At 42.8% G+C, this 23,957-nt stretch overlaps 2 protein-coding genes across 6 annotated transcripts; both read right to left on the bottom strand.

Moving 5' to 3' along the window:
* Nucleotides 1-926: 926 nt before the first annotated feature.
* Nucleotides 927-12,599, bottom strand: ctdspl2b (CTD (carboxy-terminal domain, RNA polymerase II, polypeptide A) small phosphatase like 2b). 4 transcript variants are annotated; one of them, XM_018686258.2, is made up of 13 exons: nt 12,582-12,599; nt 8,653-8,843; nt 7,573-7,711; nt 7,335-7,484; nt 6,437-6,688; nt 6,171-6,267; nt 5,879-5,990; nt 5,685-5,771; nt 5,365-5,427; nt 5,195-5,274; nt 4,846-4,972; nt 4,540-4,635; nt 927-4,127 (listed from the first exon to the last, which is right to left on the bottom strand). In XM_018686258.2, the coding sequence occupies exons 2-13, from the start codon at nt 8,818-8,820 to the stop codon at nt 4,062-4,064; spliced, it is 1,437 nt and encodes a 478-aa protein (XP_018541774.1). In that variant the 5' UTR covers nt 8,821-8,843; nt 12,582-12,599; the 3' UTR covers nt 927-4,061. The 4 variants fall into 4 exon arrangements, with proteins under 4 accessions (XP_018541774.1, XP_018541773.1, XP_050929819.1 ...); XM_018686257.2 differs by lacking the exon at nt 12,582-12,599 and adding an exon at nt 12,358-12,556; XM_051073862.1 differs by lacking the exon at nt 12,582-12,599 and adding an exon at nt 9,449-9,577.
* Nucleotides 12,600-12,882: 283 nt separating this feature from the next.
* On the bottom strand, nt 12,883-23,102 carry golm2 (golgi membrane protein 2). 2 transcript variants are annotated; one of them, XM_018686254.2, is made up of 10 exons: nt 21,988-23,102; nt 18,514-18,568; nt 18,288-18,390; nt 17,900-17,990; nt 17,667-17,790; nt 17,403-17,486; nt 17,030-17,308; nt 16,434-16,565; nt 14,966-15,133; nt 12,883-13,920 (listed from the first exon to the last, which is right to left on the bottom strand). In XM_018686254.2, exons 1-10 carry the CDS (start codon nt 22,312-22,314, stop codon nt 13,844-13,846), a joined length of 1,440 nt encoding a protein of 479 aa, XP_018541770.1. In that variant the 5' UTR covers nt 22,315-23,102; the 3' UTR covers nt 12,883-13,843. The 2 variants fall into 2 exon arrangements, with proteins under 2 accessions (XP_018541770.1, XP_018541772.1); XM_018686256.2 differs by lacking the exon at nt 14,966-15,133 and having other exon boundaries at nt 21,988-23,100.
* Between the last annotated feature and the right edge of the window lie 855 nt (nt 23,103-23,957).

Genomic DNA, 23,957 nt, shown 5'->3' with positions numbered 1-23,957 from the left:
CACAGAGTTTACAGGGAGGGAAAAAAAACAATAAGCTCATCCTTCACACTTCATCTGCGTCCAGCATCAGGCCGAGGTGATGATCCCTCAGCTGCCACTCAGCTCTGCGCGGCCGCGGGCTCCTCACCTCCGCGTCCGCCCGCTGCAACTCTACACCCGGTCTGAAAGCGGCGTAATTAAGGACGCCGGTAAAAGAGGGAGAAAAGAGGGCTGGGTGCGAAATGAAGGCTGTGAAACGCAGAAGGGATTTCGGGGCAACAAGCGCGTCCATCGGCGCTGAATTATTAACGAAGTGTGTTGATTAACTCCTCCGTCTGAAACCCGAGTCCTGTCAGAGGAGCCAGGAGACACCAGACCGACTGCTGGAGGATTTACATGACATCTGCTGCAAATACTCTGCTACACAGATAATAACTCCCACATACAACCTGATATGTGAAGCAAAAACACAGATAAGGCATTAACCAGTCAGTTATATTGCATTTAGTTATAAGAAGTTACTTCTAAACTCTGGGATTTCAACTTTCATTGGTTTTACAAGTTACAAATTCAGGCGTGGCTTTAATTTTCCTCCTTGAAAAGCATTTAAACGTCAGAGAGGCCAATTGAAGTTCAATCTAGACACTTAAAATCTCATTTTAAGAAGTTATTTAAATCAGGATTAATGGAGAAATGGTCAGTGGATAACAGACATGGCTGCTGTTATCAGGGATAAGACTAAACACTGAAATGAAAGCAGTGAAAACCGTTGTGACATGAATACTCCACAGTCAGGCCTGTTTGAAGTCAATGATTTACAAATATATAATCAATAAAGTGAGTCTGTCCCTGTTGTTTTGGTCAAAGATGGAGAAATAGATGCCACAGTTATAAACTCTCCCACATCCTCAGACCGTCCAGACAAATAAAAACAAAGGGCATGCAAGAGGTTTTTAACTTTAAAACTTTGTTTCAGAAATTCAATGTAACTGTATATACACTTTACAATAGCATGTAGCCTGACGGCTAACAAAGATGTCTTAAAACATTTTTAAATACATCTTCAGCACAAATAGCAGTTCTTGCAAGTAAAATGGCTTTAACGGATACTGAAAAAAAAATCATTAACACGATTGCTTTTTTTTTCTGCAGAAAAAGTGCCATGATTAAAATTTAATTCAGGACTTTCCCACAAAGCAAGCTGTATTCTCTACATGCTAAGTTTAACAGTTCAGTGACATAGCGCTAAACTAAACATACAGATATTTGTAAGAAAAAAAAAACACTCCATCTGATGTAAAGTTAAATCTTCATTAATACATTTAAAAAGTAGATATGACATGCCTTTTGAAATCCAAAATACAAAAGATTTTCCTTACTTTAAGGATTTTTTTAAAACATGAAGCTGCATGTATTGTACAACACTCAGTGTACAATAAACTGGTAATGCACATAAAAATGAGCTGGATTAAAAGTATCAAACCACCTCCCCACCGATCCTTCAGAAACAAGCCGTGACTGATCATTACAAACACTCACACAGCCCACTGAGAACACGAGCACACCTGGGCTACAGCGCGTACTCCAGGTGAGGCTTGCATACTAAAAGATGGCAGTCAGGATGGTGAGAGATCATGGGGGAGGGGGAGAGGGGGCGAGGGGGGAGAGAGGGGGGAGGCTCAAGACATGTTTCCTCTTCTGTGCCAACACTGTTCTCGCCTCCTCTTCAACATCTGGATGGCAGATGTGAGCGGACGCCGCTTCCTCGTCTTGTTCTGAGTTGACGAGGAGAGAACGCAACAAGGAATTCGGAAAGACACTTAAGACTTCACCCGCCCCCCAGGTACAATTTACATTCATAGTCTGGACATGTGTACTCGTAACGTCACGTCAGGAGTAAACACCATTGTGCCCTGTGACAATTTTACTTGAACACAAAGCGGATTCTAATTTTCTGGAGAGCGACTACGTTGTGGTGAGAGAAGGCAAAGACGGGCAGGAAACCATCTCTGAGCAGAGAAGCTGTGTGGAGTGAGTGGCAGGGATTGTTTGGGCGGGGCACAGCAGGATTCACCTGGTAAATTTACTCATGGGGAGGGAGGGAGGGAGGGAAAGGGGGGAGAGGTTGTAACTCATTGGAATCACAGTACACAACACATACTGCACGCTGGGAAAAAAAAAACCAGAGGGAAGAGTGGGTGACTCCAGGTTTCAGTATCTGCAGAGCTTTGAGGTTTGATTGTCTCTTTCCATCTAAGCATTATGGGTGGATGGTGGGGTGGGGGGGCACAGGCATTTGGGAAGGGAGGGGCGCTTGTGAGGAGAGGAATCGTATGGCACTGTACAGGCTAACCCAGACAAATCCAAACACTCACATCTGCTTTAACATAAAATGCACTTTTGATTCGAACGACGCATGCCAAATTTCAGGTCGACTCTTTCAGGGTTTCGGGCCGACGACAGAGAGAAACAGCCATTCTGAAATCTCTTTTTTTTTTTTTTGTTTGACTGAGATGCCAAGAACAACATCTACTGTTTGTCTCATTATTCAATAAATTACGCTGAAACAACAGCGGAGTTAAACGTCAGTTTGGCTCGAGTGTCCAGGCGGAAACACATTCATATAGTTACCATTCTTAAACACAATGCTTTAAACTGTGCTTTAAAATAAAAAAGTAAAAAGAGTATGAAACAGACAGGTAGAGGGGGGGCAGTCAGAGAAGCTGACAGATAAAAACAGTATGTTGCTGGTGCCAGATATGGCTGGTACAGGGTCTGGCCATAGGATTTCTACCATAGGTAGACTTCATGACAACTCTGGCTGAGATGTGCTACATTAGTCATAATGCTACTGACATAGCCATCATATTACACATCACAACTAAAAGAAACAGAACTCGGATTTAGCCAGAATACTTGATTAGGAGTAAAAAGACAATACTGATTATAGACAAATGACAAATCAAATACTATTATTAAAGAAAGGTTAACGTTGACACATATCACTTTGAAAATGAATGCCCTCAGACCTTTACAATATGTCAGATTTACAGGTAATAAGATTCTTAATCCTAACGTTTTTAATTAGGGAGCCATGTTGTGTCCACAGTGAAGCCAAAACACTGATTTAAGCCTCTATTTGTTAGAACGAGAACAAACTATACGTAAAAGTCCTGGATTAATTCCATTTCTCCCGACTATGCAGTGAACTCGTTAAGATGCAACCGTTTTCTCCTAATAGGAAAAAGGCTCACGATAAAACTTACATGACCCCTTTTAAAATATCATATCTTACAAACAGAAGTAAAACATTTTGAAATGTTACTTTAAAAAAAAAAAAACAAACAAACAATGAAACACCAGTTTTACCAGAAAAAAAAAAACTGCAACCAACGATAGAAACTTGACTCAGCTACGGAGGAATGCATATGATTTTAGAGGCTACAGATTGTAGGTTTGCCAAACACCAAATCAGTGTGTGTGTGTGTGTGTGTGTGTGTGTGTGTGTGTGTGTGTGTGTGTGAGTGTGTGTGTGGCTGGGAGTAAACAAACACACATGCACAGATTGATTTACAGGCCAGTCATTCCTGCTGAAAAACTGTCCGTAGCCACAGAGCGTCATTATTCGTCAGTGTCAACAGCGTGAGCACCAGGGGGGTCGGTTTGCGGGGCGTTCAGGGACTCGGTCAGGGTGGAGTTCCTCTTTACCAGGTGGCATTTTCACATCCACTAAACCAGCACCAAGACTTCAGAATTTAGTGTGGAGACGATATCCGGCTCCACAGCTGGAGAGTCAGTCAAAAAGAGGAGTCTACCTGGGCTTGTTCATAGTGTGTGTAATTTCATCTATACATTTAGATATTTAGAAAATGTCGCCCAGATCTTTAAAAATGTTTTTCTTTTTTTTTTTAAAAAGCAATGATGGATTTAAAAACAAAATAAAATAAAAAGAGGGGCGGGAGAAGGCTAAAATTTTAACAGTAATGGCAATGTTGTAGTTTGTAATCCAAAGAGGGGCTTTTTACACGCATGTTGTCTTCAGTCTTTTCATGTTGTCCCGTTCTGAGAGACTGCGATTGAGTTCAATCAGGGGGCAACAGGTCGTGAAGCCGGAACCGCTCCCGAACGTGCGGCCGCACATCTTCATTCTGTCGAGTTGAAAGTGAGTTAGTCGATTAATCGACACAGCAAACAGTCGACATTTAATGGCCCTCTCAGGACTTCTTGTTTTAGCAGTTTCACGTTAAAAATCTGTTTAATAACGACCTGCTGGCTGCTAACGTTAGCTCATGTTGTTTCTAGATGCTCAGCTTGTTTTTAGGTTAGGATTCCTTCAGTGTTCATCAGGAGGTTTTTACGGGACGTTGAGAGCGGCTGTTTGCTCAGCTTGTGTCTCTGTTTACTGAAGATCCAGACGTCTGATGACTAAAATCCTTCATCTGGTTTACGATTAGACTTAACATTATATAAAGTGACAGAGACGTGACTTCAACTATTAAGAAAGTAGTTTACTGGTTTATTGTACCATCCCTAGTCTCACAGAAGAGTAAGACATCTTACCATCTCAACCAACTTCTCCAGGAAGGGCACCAGCTTCAGCAGCTCATTGTCATTCTTGTCCATGAACCAGCTCTCTATGGGAATCCCATTGGACAACTGACAGGGGAAAAAAAACGTCACTTATCAGCACATGAATAACATGTTTGTATCTTTAACTGACCTTAAATGTGCCTATGCAGAACTCCAAATGTAAAAAAAATGATTGTTACACTTTTATGAAATACAGTGTCTGATTCAGCTCTTTTAAAAATGAAAATGACTGATTAACACATTTCCTCCAGTGTTTGATTCTGTGTAGACGTTCACCTGATATGCAAAGGCTTGTGGTGAATTGTCGATGATGATGGTCTTTGACAGATCTCTGCCCAAGATGTTGAGGTCCTTGATGTAGTTTCCCTGGACACAGACACAATGCTCACGAAACAACCTGTGTCTACAGTTTCAGGAGGGAATGAAAGGAAAGAGGCAGGAGAAGAAAAAAAATCAATCAGTGACAAAGCCAGTCCGATCAATAATTCAGAAAAACCACAACACTGACACCTCGACAGCAGCACATGCCAGCACGGACGGTGCTTTGTTAGCTCTGCATCTTTTCGTTCAGGCTTGCATCAGCTTTTGAGTTTGTTGTGTAATTATACAAGACAACACACTGTACCTCACTAGCTGCTTTTTAGGATCCAAGATGTTGAGCAGTTTGTCTGCATACACCTTTTTAGACGCCGTGAAAAGGATGATCTAGAAAAGGGGAGAAAAATAAAGGTCGAACATTTCTAATCTGATGCGACTGGGATTCATTATTAACAGGAGGAGAAAGGTTTTATTTACCTCATAGATTTGAGACATGCGTTCCAGAAACTCTCTAAAGAACGGCCTCAGGCGCACATACACCTGCACACGACAAGAGACCGGAGGTAAACAAACATTTATGATCAACACCTGACGTCACTGTGAGAAATCACGGGCTATAACCTCTTAACCTTATTGAATCCTATTTGTTTGGTATCTGTTAATTGATAGCTCTCCACCTGTATGACAGGTTTGTCTGTTTTTAGAAGTGCACTTCCCTCAATGAGAGGCCTCTTACAAATATGACTTTACCCCCCTCTAGTGGCATTATGGAAACATTCCTGTGAAGCAGCATTTACCTGGTAAATGACATCCTGAAAGAGAACAGGGAAGGTAAGTGCTGCGTCCTCCAGCTCATTTAAACTGCAGTGAACCAACGTTTCATCCTACAGAGCAAAAACAAAGAAAATCACTAAGAAACCTTTAAAATTCCAAGAGCGTTTTTCATGATAAAACCAAATAAATGAATTAAAAGTTGTTTACTATAACCGACCAGGTCTAGGACCAGAGAGAACTCGGGCGTGCTGCGTGTCTTCAGTGGCAAGGCTGGCTTACGAGTGAGCTGCTCTTCTGTCAGTGGAGGGACGTGTTTGATGAAGAAATATCTAGAAAACAAAACATCACACGTACTCGGAGTCAGTTCCTCTCCCTTACTTCTCTTCCAAGCTTGGTTAAGTTATCCCTGTGCTTTCTAAATATCCACACTCTGGCTTTGCTGTAAATTCTTTTCGGTGGAGTCTGGTTACAGGACTAAGCATTTTATGACGAAGCAGTGTTAAACTCACGGGTCAAAGACTTCCCAGTCTTCCTCATAGGATGCCTCTGGTGGTACTGCGGTGGGAGGAGAGTCCACATATGCCATATCTGGACTGGAGCCTGGAGCTTGGACCACAACAAGAACAAGATGTTGAAAGAAAAAAGGCTTTGAAACAGGAAGAAAAAACAGCAAAAGAAGCTAGAGCCAGCAGTTGTCACTTACTTCACTATTACCTCAGCATGAAATAAAACTCCTAACGTTTCATAATCGTGTTTTCTTAGCGGCAGCATCTACCTGTGAGGGGTGGAAGGTCGGCATCAGCATCAAGCTCTCCCTCCTCTGCTGTTGGAGATGCCTCGGGGATGTGGAGAGGAGGTCGCAGAGGTGGCAGCTGTGATACACTAGAGTAGAAGTTAGTGGTGGCACACAGTTCCTGCGTGGATGTGGCTGTGCTGGTGGGCGTCTCCACAGCTTGCTCCATGTCCAGCTGCTTGACTATCTCCTCAGCCTCCAGTGCCTGGTCTGGAGAGTCTGAGCCAGAGGAGGCTGAAACGCAAAACACAACAAGGAGGCGTTTGAGCTGCACAGCACAGTATGTAACACTTGATGTAGTGACTTTCACAAATTCAGCCAAACATATTTTATTTAGGGGTGTAAATCTTAAGTTTCATCATGATATGATATCGATTCAGCGGACAGCGATTCGATGTTTGCCCATGGCACAAAGCCTGCTAGGATTTCAATTCGATTCAGGAGCCAGCGATCAATAGGAGATCGTATCAGATCACAAAATGGAACTAAAATATCCTGACGTTTTTATTCCTGAGCTCAACCAGACATTTAAATGAAAAACAATCTTGTCTTTTAATAAAAAAAAAACCTCCTGTTCACTATATACTTTCACATTCTATAACAGAAAACTGAAGGAAAATTAAATTCCTATTTGTACACATTTAAGCAGGACACTGTGTAAACCGTACTCATATTTAGTCTCGAACTAAATATTTTTAGAATTTAGTAATATCTACAATCCACAATTTCCTCATCAGATCACCTCTTGCATTTTGTTTGGAGATGTGTGCGCTCCGGTTGTCATTGTATCATTACACCCCTAATACTCGACAGGTTTGAACATGGTCTGTGTTTACGATGCCAGCCACGAAGCGAAGAGGCCACCTGAGGGTCTGCGTACCATTTTTAGCTGGTGAGAAGAAGTTGAAAACGGGGGAGAAGATGGTCCCAAGAAGGGTGGTCCTGGGAGGGCTGGTGGGCACCTCAACGGCCGTCGTCTCCTCCAGGCTGCCGTTGGGCTTCTCCTTACTCCTGTCATGATTGGTTGCCTCTGCGGAGAAGAAGCGACAGGTTTAAGAAAGATGAGGAAAATTAAGACTAACAATCAGTCCTTTTTTTCTTCTTTGAGTGTCACTCACGTCCGTTGACGGAGCCTCTCCTGCCAACCCTGCTGATAGTCCTGCGGGGGGTGTTGGTGTTTGGAGGTGTAGAGGTGATCAGGTTGTTGTCCACATCACAGTGGAGGCGTGTCTTCTTGGCTGGGCTTTCCTGCTCCACCTATGACAGACAAAACATAATACAGTGAGGAAAAAAAAAAAAAAAAAACTCATGCAGACTCTGTGACTCCGGTGCCCAGAGATAGGCGGAGTCAAATCTCTACTGGTGATGGAAATTTAGACGCCTACAAATCACCAAACCAGAACACTGTGGAGTGACGCTGAACACGCTGGCTGATGCAACTTTGTCCGTGGTGTTTTGTTTTATTGTTCAGTAAAAAATAATAACAAAAAAATAAAGACACTTGAACAAGTGGTCCAAAGCTTTTTGTCTCACCAGATATTAAATGCATAATGTGATCTGCCATAACATTAATACTGAGCAGCCTGACACACATTTCAAATTTATTACACCCATCCTGCCTGGTTCAACATGAAGGAAGGAAAAGACTCATTTTTTACTCAGCGGGTTAGGAAGTTAAACACTAGAAACATCAAAAAAAAGGCTACACGCCTTAAATTAAGACTAAATGAGGAAATACAGGGAGGAGCATGACATAACATTATTGTGTTAAAAAAAAATCAAAAATCCCCCTCGTCTTTCCAGAGGAAAAGCTTCTTTTAGCAGAGTTGACTTTTCCACTTGTTACTACCTCCTGTCCCTGCACACCAACTCTGTGAGCCAGAAGCTAAAATTAGACCCGAGTCCGAGTTCTCAGACAAGCTGCTGCATTCCTCCAGACATTTCTTGGGAAACATGACACTCTGCACCAAGAAACACTGTATTTAACTCAAGAGACCTGGAGAGCAGAGAGTAAATACAGATTTAAAAACAAGAAAGGTGCCAAACAAATCGCAGGTAGCGCTGTTATAACAAAACACACTGACAGCTTCTTCCTCAGCTACAATATTTCAGTGCCTCCAGAGGGGGCACCACACTCATATTTGCACTGAACTCAATTAAAAACCAAGGTCATTTGGTGTGATCGTGGGGGTGGTTACCTTAACAGCATTTCCTCTGATGAACTTTTTGATGGTTGAGAAAATGCCCCTCCCTCCGCTGGTGGGAGTGTCTTCTTCTACTTCTGAATGCCTCCGCTTGGTCCGGGACGGGCGGCTTGCCACACTGGGGTTCGGCTGCTGAGACGCCTTACGCATTCTCAGCCTCATTGTTTTTGCAGTCACATGTAAGGCTGTTTTAGAAAAAATCAGACATAGAGAGACACGGGCAGAGAAAGAGGAAATCAGTATGACTGTTCAGTCAGTCGAGGAAACTAATTAAAGCAAACACTCAATTGTTAAAGTGGACAAACAGGTTGTTCTAACAGTCTCGGCTGTTTTAAAATGGATAAGTCTGTGGGATGTATCTGTGTGTACTGGGGTAATACTGGTGCATTTTCTGCCAACATCTGGATGCATTCAAGATCCCATTTCACTTACATCACAGTGGATCACGGCAGCCACAGCTGGCTTTACTTCCATCGGTACAGTAAAAAAAAAAAAAAAAAGGCCCAGGATCTTACCATACATACGTTCTACAAACACTTTCTGTTTCTTGCTGCATGCATGCTAGATTAGTGTTTAAATCAAAATACAGAAGCTGACATAATTACAGGCACTGATAAATATGTTAAAATGTGGCTAATTGACCCAAAACTTGAAGGAAATACATGTTTATTCTCCAGCATTGAGAGGTTTAATTGGTCAGTGCTGTCCTCAAGTATGTTCAGGGAAAACTAAAAACTATTCACAGTCAACATTAATTGTCAGTCAAGCATGCCAACCCCCTTGCACTTACGTAACAGCAGCTGACTGAAAATGTGTCCAGACATATCCACAACCTGTCAGGAAGCCTTAACACACAATAGCACCTTCTTCGCACTCTACTTCTCACATACTGCAAATGTCCTTCACTACATCTGCTTTACATTTACACAGGGGTGTACCCGTGAACACACCAGAGGCATACGCGCTGTTGCTCAATCGCACGGACACAAAAATACAAACAGACGCTTTAGCGGCGTCAGAGTACACGGCAACATTAAAGTTACAGGCAGGCAGGGAAAGTGGAACAAGCCTGCACGTTTGGACTGCTTGGAGTGTCAAATTAGCAACCAAGACAGTGAATTTATACGGTGATAATCTGATAACCTAAGGTTTAATATTCATTTAATACAATGACAGCATGTGTATTTCTGAGAGATAAAAAGCTGACTGAATGATTGATCTTTGATCCACCTGGAGATCAGATTAACAGACAAACTATCGGTGCCTCTCATTTACGTCACGTTAAGTCAATTAAAGTAATAAATTTTCCATCTGTTACACTATTGCCAGTAGAGGAGGAAATTAAAAAGCAGAAAAGAAGATGCTGATTTATTATCACTTTTTGGCAAAAACTGTATATTTGTATTTCTCTTGCCAATGACAGTGAATGAACAGGGATAAAATTACTTCCCCCCCCTCAGAGTCATACTATTTTGATTTGGCAGGAAGCCGTACAACCTAATGTTTTGCCAATGTTAAATATCGCATTAAATCATCCACTGGTTATCTAGGATCAGCTGACTATAAGCCTTTTTAACAGGTTTTTAATTTGGACGTCCTTTATCCTTAACATAAAAATTTGGATACAGACATCACAGCACTGACAGTGTCTTTAATAAATTAATGTCTGAAATAAGTAACTCTGAGAAGATCATACTACTTCTGCAGCTGAACGCTGTACTAATCATAACACTCCTGTGCAGATAGGTTCACCCCCCCTGCCTGTTCAATCCTGAATAAACTGAAAACCTGCTTGAAAAACTACTTTGTCTACTACCCCGCTAATTCTCTACTTGCTTCCCTTAGACCACAGGAAAATAACACAGCCACAATAACAGCCTCTTAATGCTCATTTCTGTGTGTTTGGTAAATATCTTGGTACGTCTTCCCGCTCCTCATGTTACAGTTGTTGATGCACCGATAGTCCAAGCTGTAACTAGTTTTCTCTTGTGCCAGTAAATGTCACTGAAACCTTGTGAGTAATACCTGTCAAAAACTACAAACTGGCATCCTTCCTGACTCTCTTCTGTATGAGACTGTCCCTGTAATGTATAAAACTAGTTTATCATTAGATGTTACTACATTATGTCCACTCACCTCTACTTCAGGCTTTTCATTCGTTCCTTTCAGCCCTGTTTATGCTAATATATAAAGCACATCTGGGCTTTCCTATTGCTGCTGGATAAAAATCAAAATTACGCACCTGTTAAATTCACTTACTGAGTGCTCAGACCTAGCATGACAGAAACACCGCGGCTGCTAAACCTCCACCTTTCTAGGAAATCACCCACTACCCAAGGATCATGCACACAGCTAGGTACGAGCAAGTGAGCGGGAAATAAGAACATGCATGCCACTGAGACTGTATGAGCCAGCTAGCAGACGCAGCGCAGAAACAAGTGAGGCCCTTCCCACAGCCCCGTCCACTCTGCAAAAACTACTCCGAACATGAGCTTTGCTAACAGGCTGAAGAAGTGGCTAAAGCATAGATCACACTGGAGGAAAATAACTATTAAGCACACGACATGTCTAGTCCAGTCGGCTGGAAACTGCCCAAATCCACGTTTGTAAAAGTTGCACCAAATAATCTCTACTAACAAGCTTTGCAGCTAATCGAGCGGCTAACTCGAAGCTAACGCTGCCTACACGAACTACAAGAGGTCGTGTGTAACATGTCAGGTTTTATGAAGGTGTGCAAAGTACAGCTTTTTTCGACACGGTCAGATTTCACAAGTGGCACCTAAAGGTAACGTTACACTGTTAAAACAATACAACCCGGCACTCGGTACAGTTAGCGTTTCATCGAGGCGAGCCCGAACAGGCTAGCTTACCGTTAGCAAACCAGTGCGGCATCACAAATTGAGCGAAATAAGGTTAAAAACACAGCACTGATGCAAAGGACATTAGTTGGATAACTGGTGTGAAATATCCTGCGCGGTTTGTCTCGACTGTCTCCGAGATTTACGAACAATATCGACGTGTGTGATGTTTTGACAGCGAAACTCGTCAGACATCGTTAATCAAAACAGCTAGCCGACACGGCAGCGTTATCCAGATGCTCTGTTGATGCAGTCAGCGTTATCGCAAGCCAACAATGCAGCTGATGGGATTTAATTCATCCACGGTGATATACAGACATATACAGCTCAGCACCCGTTGGACGGATATTAAATGGAAATGACGGCGCTAGCTGGCTAATGCAAAGCTAGCAAAGTTCAGCTATGGAATTTCAGTTTGAACGGCGTTAGCCTCGCTGCAAGCTAGAGCAGGACTTAGCCTGGCGTTAGTTTCCGTTAACGGTTTATTTTTAACACAGTGTAAACAGTTACACTATATATGATCCATATTATAGCGAGCGTTTATTGAATGGCTTGGTTACAAGGGGCAGAAGGAGCCTAAAATTAGCTAAAACATCGAGCAGACCAGGAATTAGCCAGGTCCGAGGTAGGCCGTTGTAGCGGCACTTAGCCGTGTAAGTTAGCTTAGCGCGGCTAGCTTAGCGTTAACCCAACATAGCCTTCTAGAAAAACTGCTTCGGGCTAACAGATGTGCACAGGCAGGGAAGGAAAATATTTATCCTGTCGTTAGCCAACATTACATAAACCGCAAGCCAAAGAAGACAAATGCAACGGCCGGGGTTGGTTAAGGTTACCGACTTACTTTACAGTGATCCGCAGTGTCTGGAGATAACGATTCAAGACCGATTAACCATCACAACTGGAGGCAGCGGTTGTTTTCGCGATCCGATCCGACTTTTTCTGTGTGTCTCTACTCAAGGGCCGTCTTCGAAATGACACACCGTTGTGTTACCAGGCGCCATTTCCCGCCTCTGCTCGGTCTCAGCGAGGCAGATACCCGTATGGGACACAGACACACCCCCTTACCTCTCAAAAACACCAACCGCACAGTCTGCGGCGAGGAAGATCCACCGCTCTGCCTTTTCTTCTCCCAGCAAGAGAAAGGTTGTGTTGTGGTTCCTCTTTTACAAGCAAAAATTAAACGACTTAATATTTAAAAAGGTCAAGAATCGATCGGACAATAGATATGTTATCATCACTGTAAAGATAAATAATAAACCAAAGGCATCCAGGTGCAGACTTCCTCATAAAAATGAGAAGCTGCATCAGCGCATCCACGTTGTTTTTACATCTACATCGACTCTAAAGCATCATCACAACTGACAAATGACATGAAGCATCACCTTTAATAAAATTAAATTACATTCAATCTGCCTTTCCATGAGAAATCAATTTACCTGGCTGCACAAACAGAACTGATTTCATGTTCACGGATTTCCCTAAAGGTGAGGAATTAGGCTTCCTCGGTACAAATGGCAACAGTTCAACTACATTATGTACAAGAGACCTCATTAATGGAAGCATGTGTACAGTATGTCAGTTCCACGTGTGCTTGGTTAATCTCTGCACACTGTGGAGGATACTAACATTGCTCTAAGTATTGCTTAAGCATCAGTATTTTGCTCATTTGATTATTAATAAAAAGTTTTAAATGCATGCAATGGCATCGTAAAGAGAAAAAAAAGCAACAAGGAGCACTTTTGAGTGTCTGTCACAAAGAAAAGAAATTGATTTAATAGGCCGTAAGAAGAGTCCTTGGCATTTGTAATGTATTCCCATTCCTGTAAACCCAAAAAAACAAAAAAGTTCTTCCATGTAAGAGTCCCAGAATGATGTTAGAAAGGCAGAACGCCAAATTAGTCTCTCTGATAAACATCTCAGGTGAAGAGTTTGTTTATATGAAGGGAACGGCAACCTGAAAAGAAAAGTAGCAAAAACAGTATGACCTTGACGTTCAGAGGATGTGAGGGCTCGTTCAGACCGCTCCGCAGTTATCAAATAACAAAACTCAACAGTCAATGTACAGAATATCACCTCTACTCTCTCTGAACCATTAGCAAATCAAGAGCAGCTGAGGACAATGCCATGATTTTTTTTTCCTTTGTGTTATGTTACGTTACTCAGAATTAATTCATTAGTTGCAATGTCTGTTCAGTCCATGACACTGAGGATGCACTCTATAAATTCTTAAGACATACTGATTTTTCAAACTATTTCGCCAGGAGGGACCTTGTTGTCGAGGAAGGTCTGAATATGTTTAATGAGTTACAGCTGCACGAGTTCCCATTTCAAAGAATGTCAATGGCTTGGTGTCTTTTCCCGTAATCCACAGCGCGGTCTCCCTGCAAGTCCCGATCGTCGTCATCTGGAAAAAAGAGAGAGAAAGCGACACAGATATTAGAGGTTGAGTAATAGATTACACACTTACTGTGCTGTTAACATATAAAATAGATTGAAGTTCTGATCTGTTACCGTGTACATCCAGAATCAAAATGGTCACACACACACAGTGCAGTCAGAGACTATCAGGGTGTATGTTTAACCATTGTTTTGGATATACATCTGCACAACTGGATTTGAAATGAAACAATGACTCCAGGTTAAAGCGCTGACTTTTAGCTTTAGGGGTGCACAGAATATTATTAGCTTCCTTGTTGGTTATTATAATAACAATAAACATCCTAGATTATTATTTTTTAAATCTGAGGCTGTATAAAAACACACTTAATCACACAGGATAAATGAAAATGAGTCGCTATGGTTTAATCACCGGGCAGACATGACTGAGACGATGAAAACAAAAATAGTGCTCTCCGAATGATGTATTGTTGCACTGTAATCAAATATTAAAATTCTAATCTAATCGGAAATTCATGGCAGGAAGCAATCACAACAAAGACAAAAAAAAAACATGGGACATGCTTTTCAATATTTCAAGGAGAACACAGACACATTCACAATCACAGTGAGCTATATTTATCTACTGGTCTAGATGTGGGTCAGATGTTTGGTGGGCACAGACAGGTGGTATAGCTAAAAAGAAGCACAGGCAGGAGAGAGAACACTACATGGCAACTGGATTATTACTCTCACAGAACCGTAAGTTTTACCTTTAACTGGGAGAACTGGGTGCTAAGATTGTTATTGTGCCTCACACCATTCAGGTACTCATCCTGAACTGCATGTACAGCAGTCCTGCTTTGTCCCTGAAGGTGGCAATTCTTGAATATCTATAGTTTATGATGGATTCAAGGACCAAACTCAGGGTGCTGTGAGCTACTCTAACGGCTGGGACAAATGCAGGGGGTGGAGGGGGGGGCGGCAGCAGGACAGGGGGTGGAGGGAAGGAGCAAAGGAGGAATGGTGGATACACATCTGAACAGGCAGTCCAGTCCCCCGGCCTGGCTCACCTTGGACGTCTTCCTCCCCACCATCACCATCCTCTTCCTCATTGTAGGCCAGCTCGGCCTGCTTGTCGGCCTCATACTCACCCACGTTCCCATCGTCCCCATTGTAGTCCGCCAGCTTAGAGCCGTGTTGCGGATCTACTGGGGACTCGTTCTCATCAAAGAACCGGCCTGCAGGAGGCAGAGAAGGGCCTCATCAGGAGGGGAGGGAAAGCGGAGGCAGTTGAAGGCAGACAGGGAAGGAACGGGTGAAATACTGCATGATGAATGCATGAAGGAACAAGTGATCACATGAAGAGTACGATGAAAGGTAAGGAGGACGAGATGAATGGATACACGGTGGCAGGTTTAATTAGAAGACAAGTGTTTCTGAAGAGTAAAGGAAAGTCAATCGTGGACTTAAAAGCAGAGAGCCAAGTGGAAACAAACGGGGTTCACTTGTAATGAGGGAGGTGTTAAAAGTGTGGAAAGCACTGAGTGCTAATTGAGTCACTGGTTTAATCATCTGTCCAATCAAATCAAGTGTGAACAAGATACAATATACAAGCCTTTCTGATCTGATAACTTCCGATCATAAAATTAACTCAAGTCATACGTTTACTGCCGCATCTATAAGTGGCTGCCCGGCGTCTATCACACAAGTGTCTGAGGCAGTTTGTGTTCCTACATAGCTCCACACAGATTTGAGATGGCACTGTTGATCGCGACACGGCTGGGTGGGACTCGAGATGCTCTGAGTCAGGCAGTGTCTGCAGGTTGCTGGTGTCTAGTAAGCACCAGACGTTGCCAAAAACACAAGACATCTGGTGGGTGTCGGGTGATAATTTGCCATAATAGGATACGAGTATAAAGAGATCAGAGGCAGAGGATTAGAAAAACCAAAAAAAAAAAGAAGACGTGAACTGAATACAGTGAGTTTTTAAGCAACAGAGCTGCAGACAGTGAGATGGATGTGTAGGGAAGATGAAAGAACAGAACATTTGAAAACAGGGAGAAAATGCAGCAGAGCAGAGCAGAAGCCAGGCAGCAGGAAAGGATCATCTGGGAGCCAGGTGTGTGTCATTTGTCTCCTCTCCTCTGCAACTCAGCCCTCTCTCTCTCTCTACTCCTTTGAAAGTGTTCCTACCCATATTCAGACAAGGCTTACATTCAAAGACATACTTGGATAGAAGTTCTAACTTTCATGAAAATGTGTTATGTAGGAGTAAGGGTGTAACCAGTTAGCAACGGGCGAAATTCACAGAGATGGCACGACACCAGACTCTGCGCACTGACACACATTACAAAGAGCTGCAAGGCAGCAGCTAAGCACAAAGGCAGAGCTAAAAATACAGCTGATTTTACTTCATGTACATTTTCTCCATCCCTTCAAAAACAACCACTAATCAGTGAGTTAATAAAAAATATAAACCCTCCCCTCCTCCTGTCAGTTACAGTATTCGCTTTTTCAGAGTGTCGCGGAGGAACTCACTTTGGCGGTGGTGAACTGGCTCCGCTTGGTCTTTGGCATGGTGAGGCTGGATGGGGTTGGGCACCTGGGCAGGGTTAGGGGGCAGAGGAATCCCCTTCAAGCGTTCACTTTCACCCTTGACGTTATCTGGGGCTGAAAACAAGAAAGACAAGTGTGCTGTCGTATCCATGACGTAGGCCCAAAACGTTCTTTGTTATACCTCAGTTAAGTGGCGCAATTTGCAAACCACCCCCTCACCTGCTACGACTTAATCTCCTGAGCTACACGACTACTTCACAATCAAATCAAAGTAATGCCTTTTAAACATTTCCTGATTATTGCTTCTTATTCATGAAGCACAGTGTGATAAACCTACATCTGTGTTCTTTAATGTAGCGCCTGATATTTGTGAAAGATGAAACACATGACTGAGAAAACTCATTAAAAAAATGCAGAAAACAGATAACAGTCTGCTGCTCTTCACTTAAGACACATAATTGAAAGTATTAAATCAGTAAAGCTACATTTCACTGAAGCCTGAGAACTAATTATCACATTCCTAAAGGCTCAAAAGACAGATGATTATAATTAAAAACAATTATATGGATGTGCTGTACCTCGAAGCTGTCTTTGCTGCTCTCCCAGCTCGTCCGCCTTGATACCTGCCTTGTTGTCTTCTTCAAACACTATGGGTTTGTCTGCCTGTTTGACGATGCCTGGAGGTGCGATCACTCCTGCCCGGCCCTCCACCCTGTCCTGCTGCAGCCTGGGCTGGTCCAGCAACAGACCCTGGCCCCCGGGGCCATCGGCCGCTCCAACTCCCGGTCCAGCACCGGCTCCCACAACCACATCTGGGGACTCGTCGTGCTTCTGAGTGATGGCTGGTTTCTTCAAGCCTGTAAATAAACGCAGAGGCAAAATTATTGTTTAACATGACCATGGCCATACAACCTAACAACTGCTCTTGAAAGTTTAGGGTCCACTCCTTACCAAACTGCACGTCATCGATTTTTCCCACCTCGCTGTCTTCAATACCAGGCATGCCAGCGTCACTGCCAGGTTTACCCATCTCTTCTGCAACACAGCAGAGGGAATGTGAGGTGGTAGGTAGTTGACAGGTTGTTACTCAGTTACATAAACTGGAGACAAACTGACTAATCACCATATAAATAAAATGTCTGCAAGATTTATGAGCACTCCTCCGCAATCAAACACTGCTTTCATTGTTGTCAGATTTCATCGCGTCCACTGTACCTTTTAAATCTGTGCCGTCATGCCGGTGAGTGGCCACTGTATGGCGCTCTCCGCCCATCTCCACACCGGGTGCTCCGTCTGTGTGTCTACCTGCCACTACACCCTTCTGTCCGTCCATTACACTCTGAGGAAATATCAGAGGTGAATTGATAAAAGAAGCATGTGGAAAATGAAGAGAAGACGACACTCTGTGTAGTGAACAAGAATGATGGCTGGAGTTTATCAGGACTAACCTGTCTTAGCTTTGATGCTTCTTCCACCAGGGTCTTTTTAGATTCTTCATACTCCTCTTTGAGTTGTGCAATCTGACGTCCACACTGTAAACTAGTTATAACACATATTCCTCTTTAAGTTCAAACCACATTATCTGGGATTTTTTTCCCCCACCACACTATAAAAACAAAAGTGAGCTGGCTGTAAATCTATCTATCCACCACCAAGTGAAATACCAATGAGATTAAATCAGACGAGGAGATGATAAACGACCTAATATCACCTGATTAAAGTGAATATTAAAAAAAAAACAATAACTGTCATAGTAATGGATCATTTAAGAAGCAAAAATTCACATTTGTGGTGAAAAAACCCCCACGCACAGGAAGCTGTGAAGATTTAACATACCTCTCATACTCCAGTTTTCTCTCCAATGTAGTGCTATTTTTCTTCACTTCTCTTAGCTGCTCCTCCTGTTTCATGAACTCCTGCTTCAGCTCCTTTAGCTGCTCTGTTCACCACAACACAAACACATGCATGAGCTACATTTCTATTATAACAAATCCTCCACTGAGGGTTTATGCGAGCGTGCCTGAGCGCGCCCTCTGCTGGTCAGACGAGACTGACGTCCTACCTTTCAGCCTCTGGATTTCTGTCATTTGAGCTGTGACGTCACCCTGCAGCTTCATCTGCACAGGAGAGAGAAAAACAAGGTTCAGGAATCAGGAAGGAGAGCTGCAGAAATTCTCACTCTTCTACTCCTAAAACCAGTTCAATAAATAGATACGTGACTAAACTGTACAACAGGTTTTCTAATTAGTGGACGTCATCATTAACACCTGGTAAACCAGGAGGAACAGGTTTGTCTTGTTTTTCTGTGCGGTGTTGTCAGGGCACAGATGGATGACACCCAGCGTGACGTTTTATTCAGTTGCTGCTACAAAGCAAAATGTTCCTGCAGATCAAAACCAGAGGCCGGTGTTCGACGTTAAGCTGATGCCTGATCTTATGTTGTGACTGTAGATGAAGTATTTCATTAAACTTAGTGCTTAAACCAGTGCAGAGGGTCGGTAACTCACACATGGATGGTTTATGATCTTTTTTAAGCAGGCTTTTCTTAACCTGTGGGTTCAAAACATCTACATAAAGTTTTAGAAGAAGAAGAAAAAAAACAGCAGCTGTGGTTGATGTCTATGTGTTACAACGGTGACCAGTTTTAAACCAGACAAAAACAGCCCACAAAAGCTTGCAGCATCGTTACAAAAATTATTGTTCTGTCAAAATACAGATGAAGCCACATTTCAGTGGCTTTCATTGCAGTGACTATTATATGACTATTATACAGTGCAGCTTCAAATTAAAGGGGTTTGATTGATTCTCTGTCATCTTTGACTCAGACTTCTTGAAGGCTTGACAGGAAGTACAGCGACAGGGCCACTGGTATAAGGATCATCCTGTCGTATCAGCACAGGTGGTTAACCCCCCCTCCCCTGCAGCCTGCTGACAGTAGCTGTACAGACAACAACACTGCCTCACTGTTTACAGACTGTATGAGGAGCTATACGCCTGCATGATTCATTCTTGCCCCTATGTGTACTGTACTGTCTGGAAGCCATTTAGGACTCAACTGTTGCTATTTTCTCTGCATTGCAGACCCTGTATGTAGCATGTGTCTCTGTTTAAACAGGGTTGGGCTGTTGACAAAAGAAAGGAGTGGAACAACGGTTATTCAACACCTTCCTTTATCTTGATTACGGAAACAAGGAGCCAGATACCGGAGTTACCACCGAGACATTAAAGAGCTCAGAGTCCTCTTTATTCCACGCTTCACCTTCTCTTCTCACCTCAAAAAAAAGAAACAAAATAATAGAAAAACACCCTAATTGCTTCATATTTTTTTTTATCTCTTCCAGAAAGACAAACAATTTAGCTGCCAATAGGGATTTTAGTGTCAAAAATTACAAATTGCTCAATGAAATCTGTCTGTTTGTAGATGTTTAGACGGCAATAGCGTAGCAGGAAACTAAACAGAAGGCAAACAGTTACAGGGTTTGCTTTGCTATGATTTGATTTGGCTGCAGAATATGAGATTTGGCTCACAAACACCGTGTGTGATGGTCAACAGGAGAAACATTTCAGAATGGGAAGCCATTAGAAAATTTCCTCAGTCGGCAGACAGGTTGACTTATCCATTAAAGATACATGTATAAATGTAATAGCAAGTTATGTTGCTGTTCACTGAGTAACTGACTCCGCTCAAGAGGCTGACAGGAAGTATAATGTGTTGTGGTCAATGCAAAAGTTGAGCAAAGTGAGAAGTTGTTCCTCTTGATCTTTTTCCGACCTGAGAAGAAGGTCATGAATAACAGGCTGCTTGTGGTTGTGCAGACAGGCATAAAGTCATCCTCTGTTTCTAGATAAAACAATGTCCCAGTTTAGTTACACTGGCTGGACACTGGAGACTGTCTGTGGTTTAACTAGGGCGCTAAAGCCAGGCATAAGTTAAACAAATGTATGCCTGACCATGAGAAGTAAGCGAGGAAAACATCCCCCTCGTCTGTTGTCTAAATGTCTGCCAGGGCAGCTGGACACGCACCAATCAATGTTCAGAGGGTGCTGGGACACAAAAGACAGTGAATTGCTGGCTGGGCCACTGCGCATGCAGGACAAAAGGTGGGAACAGCCTCGTGGAGCATACAGACAGGCCACTCACAGTGAATGCATAATGTCCGCCCCCCCCCCGAATATTTAAAAACGTGCTGATAAAATGAACAAATAAAACATCAACACAATGTAAGAGACATGAGTTAAGTTTGCCGTTCTTCACGAAAGCAATCACATCTTATGTTTACCCTGTTATGTAATGGGAGATTGGTGGGAGGAATGTAGAGAAATGTGGATTTTAAACAAGACTAACAGCAGAAAGCAAACAAAATCACTTTTAACCAACAGGGGAAAAATTCTGTTCTTTGTGGAATGAATGTGGTGTACCTCAGCTCATCTCATGATTTAGAAAAGAGGGTCACATACAGCTAAAAGTAGTCTGGTCTATGTGTAAATCATGCACGCCCAAAATCCGTTCCTTAAATCTACACATCAGTGGATGTAGTGAAAAAACTCAAATGTACATTTTCTTCAAAAACCTAAAAGGACATTGAAAACACTTGAGTTTTCTAGAAAAACACTCTATTAGAGGAGCAGACCTCAGGTGAAAGCGGTCGGAAAGGTGGATAAGAATGTGTGGATAAACGCCACTTTACCACTTGAGACAAACTGTGGCCCTCTTCATAACGACATAACGTCGTCTTACTTCTTTAACACAGATAAACGAGCTGAAACCCTCTGTCCATCATAAGCTACCCAAGTTTTTCCAACTCGTACTCGTTCCATCTGATACAGAGTGGGAAGATTACGGCTGATATTATGATAAAACTAGATATGGTGTAGTTATTTAAATTATTACAAGACTGTGATGTGAGGGAAATCTTGTCTTTTCCTAATTGCACTATAGTTACGTGACATTTATCTAAAATTACCTGACTAGCTTATTGAAATGAACAATGAACCTGCTTTGCTTCTATATCCCCAATATTATTTGCTTTAGTAGAGAATTATCCACCACCCTTAAATCAAATATTGTATGAGAGCGTTACAGTTTCTCCAATTGTTCACCAGGTCAAACTGAAAACTTTCTAATACATATTAATACCACACAGAATGCATCTTAATACCTGTTTTCACGGCCACACTGGTCCAACTGTTTAAAGTATTATTACTTACCAAGTGCATAGATTATTCCTTAGCTGTATGTAACAATTATTCCTAAAAATCTAATTATTTAATCAACACACGTGACCTGGAGGCAGAAAAGAAGATGGATGGATTAATCATTCAAAAATAAAAAAGGAGTTTTACTTGGGATTTTTATGCCAGGTTTGGAAAAAAATACTTTAAAAAACTACTATGATAATGAAAAAGTATTACTTGTTATTGTAGCCTAGCTTTGCCTGGGGATGGTTTTGTCAAAGGGTTTATTTCTGAGTGTGATATACGGTGTGCCCTCAGACTTTAAACCAAACTCCATCAAACCCAGGGTTGACATCTGTACCTTTTCATCAGTGCACTTCTTGATGAGCGCCTCTCGGGCCTGCAGCTTGCCCTCCAGGACGCTGTAGTCTCCATCCTTCTGGTCGATCTGCTTCCTGTGCGTGTCCACCTGCACCATCAGCTCCGAGTTCCTCTTCTCCAGCCGGCTCCGCGCCGCGTCCGTGCGCTTCACCTGCGTCTGCACCTCCGCCAGCTCATCCAGCAGGCGGCCGGTCTTGTTGGACACTGCCCAGTAGTTGAAAGACAGTATGGCGATGATCACCATCAAGAAGATGAGGATGAAGGACGGGAGGCGGCCTCCCCGTCGGTTTGCACCAAACCCAACCATTTCCACGACAAAGTATAACGTTACTTCAGGTTGTTAGAGCTCAGTGAGAGTATGCTCCCGGTGTAAAACGCATCCGTCTACGTGACATGCCGTGTGAATGCGGCAACCGCTCCGAAATACAAACACTACACAGACTCGCAGTCATGAATGTTCAAGACTTTTATCACATTTCCACTGATCTTTACTCTCCTTCCTGCTTCCGCACACCAGGCATCTTCTCTGTCCTGTATCAGAAGATGAAATACGCCCGCAGGGACGTGGCCTAGCTCAGCTGGCAACGTTAAACACAGCAGACGAGACTAGACGTGGACAGCTACACGGCTCCGTGGCACCGAGGAGTGCAAATACAAAAATCACACAGCTAGCTTTATAACGCTACCCCGACCACGGCTGCTGCCGCTTCTCCTCTCTCTCTGCGGACACAGTTTATACTGACGCTCTCAGCCTTTTTTAGTCACACAACACCCGTAAAAACAACACCACTAATGATTTTCGACTCCGACCTGCTGTTAACGTTAGCTCCGACTGACGTTACAATGTCCAGCTAACCACTTCTCTCTAGCTAGCAACGGTAGATGCGCGGACGCAAACAGCCACTGTCAAACCAAGAAAAAAACTATCGCCTCCTCTTGCTGAGGACGGATGTAATCCTTGTAAAATAACTAACCAAATCCTAGCAGACACTGAAGTACGGGTTTTGTATCATAATCTCCACGAACCGCTGCACACCAAGCGTGATTTCTGCGCCGTGCGAAGCTAGCTGCAATTAGCCTCCGCCATTTCCGCCACTGAGACGCAACTACATTTCAAAATAAAAGCACGAGCTGAGCCTGTAGCAGCACAAAGAAAGCTCGGTTTTGGCTTCTTGTCTCCAGCTTTGGTTGACGCCATTTTTTGCCATATTGCAGGATGTAGTCTTAAGGTTATTTATGTCTTAAATAATGGATGAAAACCGGCGGCCTCACGGTGAAAGCAATAAACCCACATGAAAACACAACAACTTTAGATATGGCGGCTACTGCCCAAAGACCGGAAGCACTCGGCTGGCTGGAAGAAGACTTTATAGTTATAAATGAAACGAGGGTCCTGATTTGATTATTTATTCATATTTAGGAGATTAAGCCAGTGTTACGTGTCAGTCTTGAAATCAAAAGCCTGCAAATGCATTAGTACAACAGTAATCCGTTCAAACCTGATGCACACACCTTACTTCTCATTACACTTTTGGGAAATAATGTCATTTTAAAAGGATAAGCAGCACCGGGAATCTTTTTGCTGCCTATAATCTAATTACGAACCTAAGCCTGTCTTCGTGCAATCTTATGCCATTCATTTAGAGATTACTGTCAGGTTTTATTTTGAATATTTATTAACACCTCTCACCAAATTACAACCTAAAGGCATTCTGTGTGTTGATTAACTGGTCCTGGAAACTAATGTTAGGTATGCACCAAGTCAGTCTGGTTAGGACTACCTGGATTCTTTCCACCTGTGTGAACTGTGAGTGAAATGTTAACACACCTCTATTGATGTTCACATATTGTTATTAATTGATATTTATCTCTCTGCCTCTGTAACTGTGGTCTATTTGCTGAAAAACCTGCTGGGGCGTCAGTCACAAGGATTGCAAATTTACACAAGGC

The sequence above is a fragment of the Lates calcarifer genome, linkage group LG2, assembly GCF_001640805.2.
Source record: "Lates calcarifer isolate ASB-BC8 linkage group LG2, TLL_Latcal_v3, whole genome shotgun sequence".
Classification (NCBI taxonomy): domain Eukaryota; kingdom Metazoa; phylum Chordata; class Actinopteri; family Centropomidae; genus Lates; species Lates calcarifer.
Note: the sequence above shows the minus strand (reverse complement) of the source record. Positions and strands in the feature narration are given on the sequence as shown.

Bases quoted from the DNA above. Each gene is read 5' to 3' on its own strand.
- ctdspl2b (XM_051073862.1), bottom strand. From the start codon at position 9,482: ATGTCTGGACACATTTTCAGTCAGCTGCTGTTAC. The intron at 5,275-5,364 runs GTAAATAAAACC...CCCCTTTTCTAG, and splicing joins GCATGTCTCAAATCTATGAG to ATCATCCTTTTCACGGCGTC. The intron at 4,973-5,194 runs GTACAGTGTGTT...CTGAAACTGTAG, and splicing joins CCTAAAAAGCAGCTAGTGAG to ACACAGGTTGTTTCGTGAGC.
- golm2 (XM_018686254.2), bottom strand. From the start codon at position 22,314: ATGGTTGGGTTTGGTGCAAACCGACGGGGAGGCCGCCTCCCGTCCTTC. The intron at 18,569-21,987 runs GTACAGATGTCA...TCTCCTGTGCAG, and splicing joins AGAAGTGCACTGATGAAAAG to ATGAAGCTGCAGGGTGACGT. The intron at 17,309-17,402 runs GTAAGGAGTGGA...GTTTATTTACAG, and splicing joins AATCGATGACGTGCAGTTTG to GCTTGAAGAAACCAGCCATC.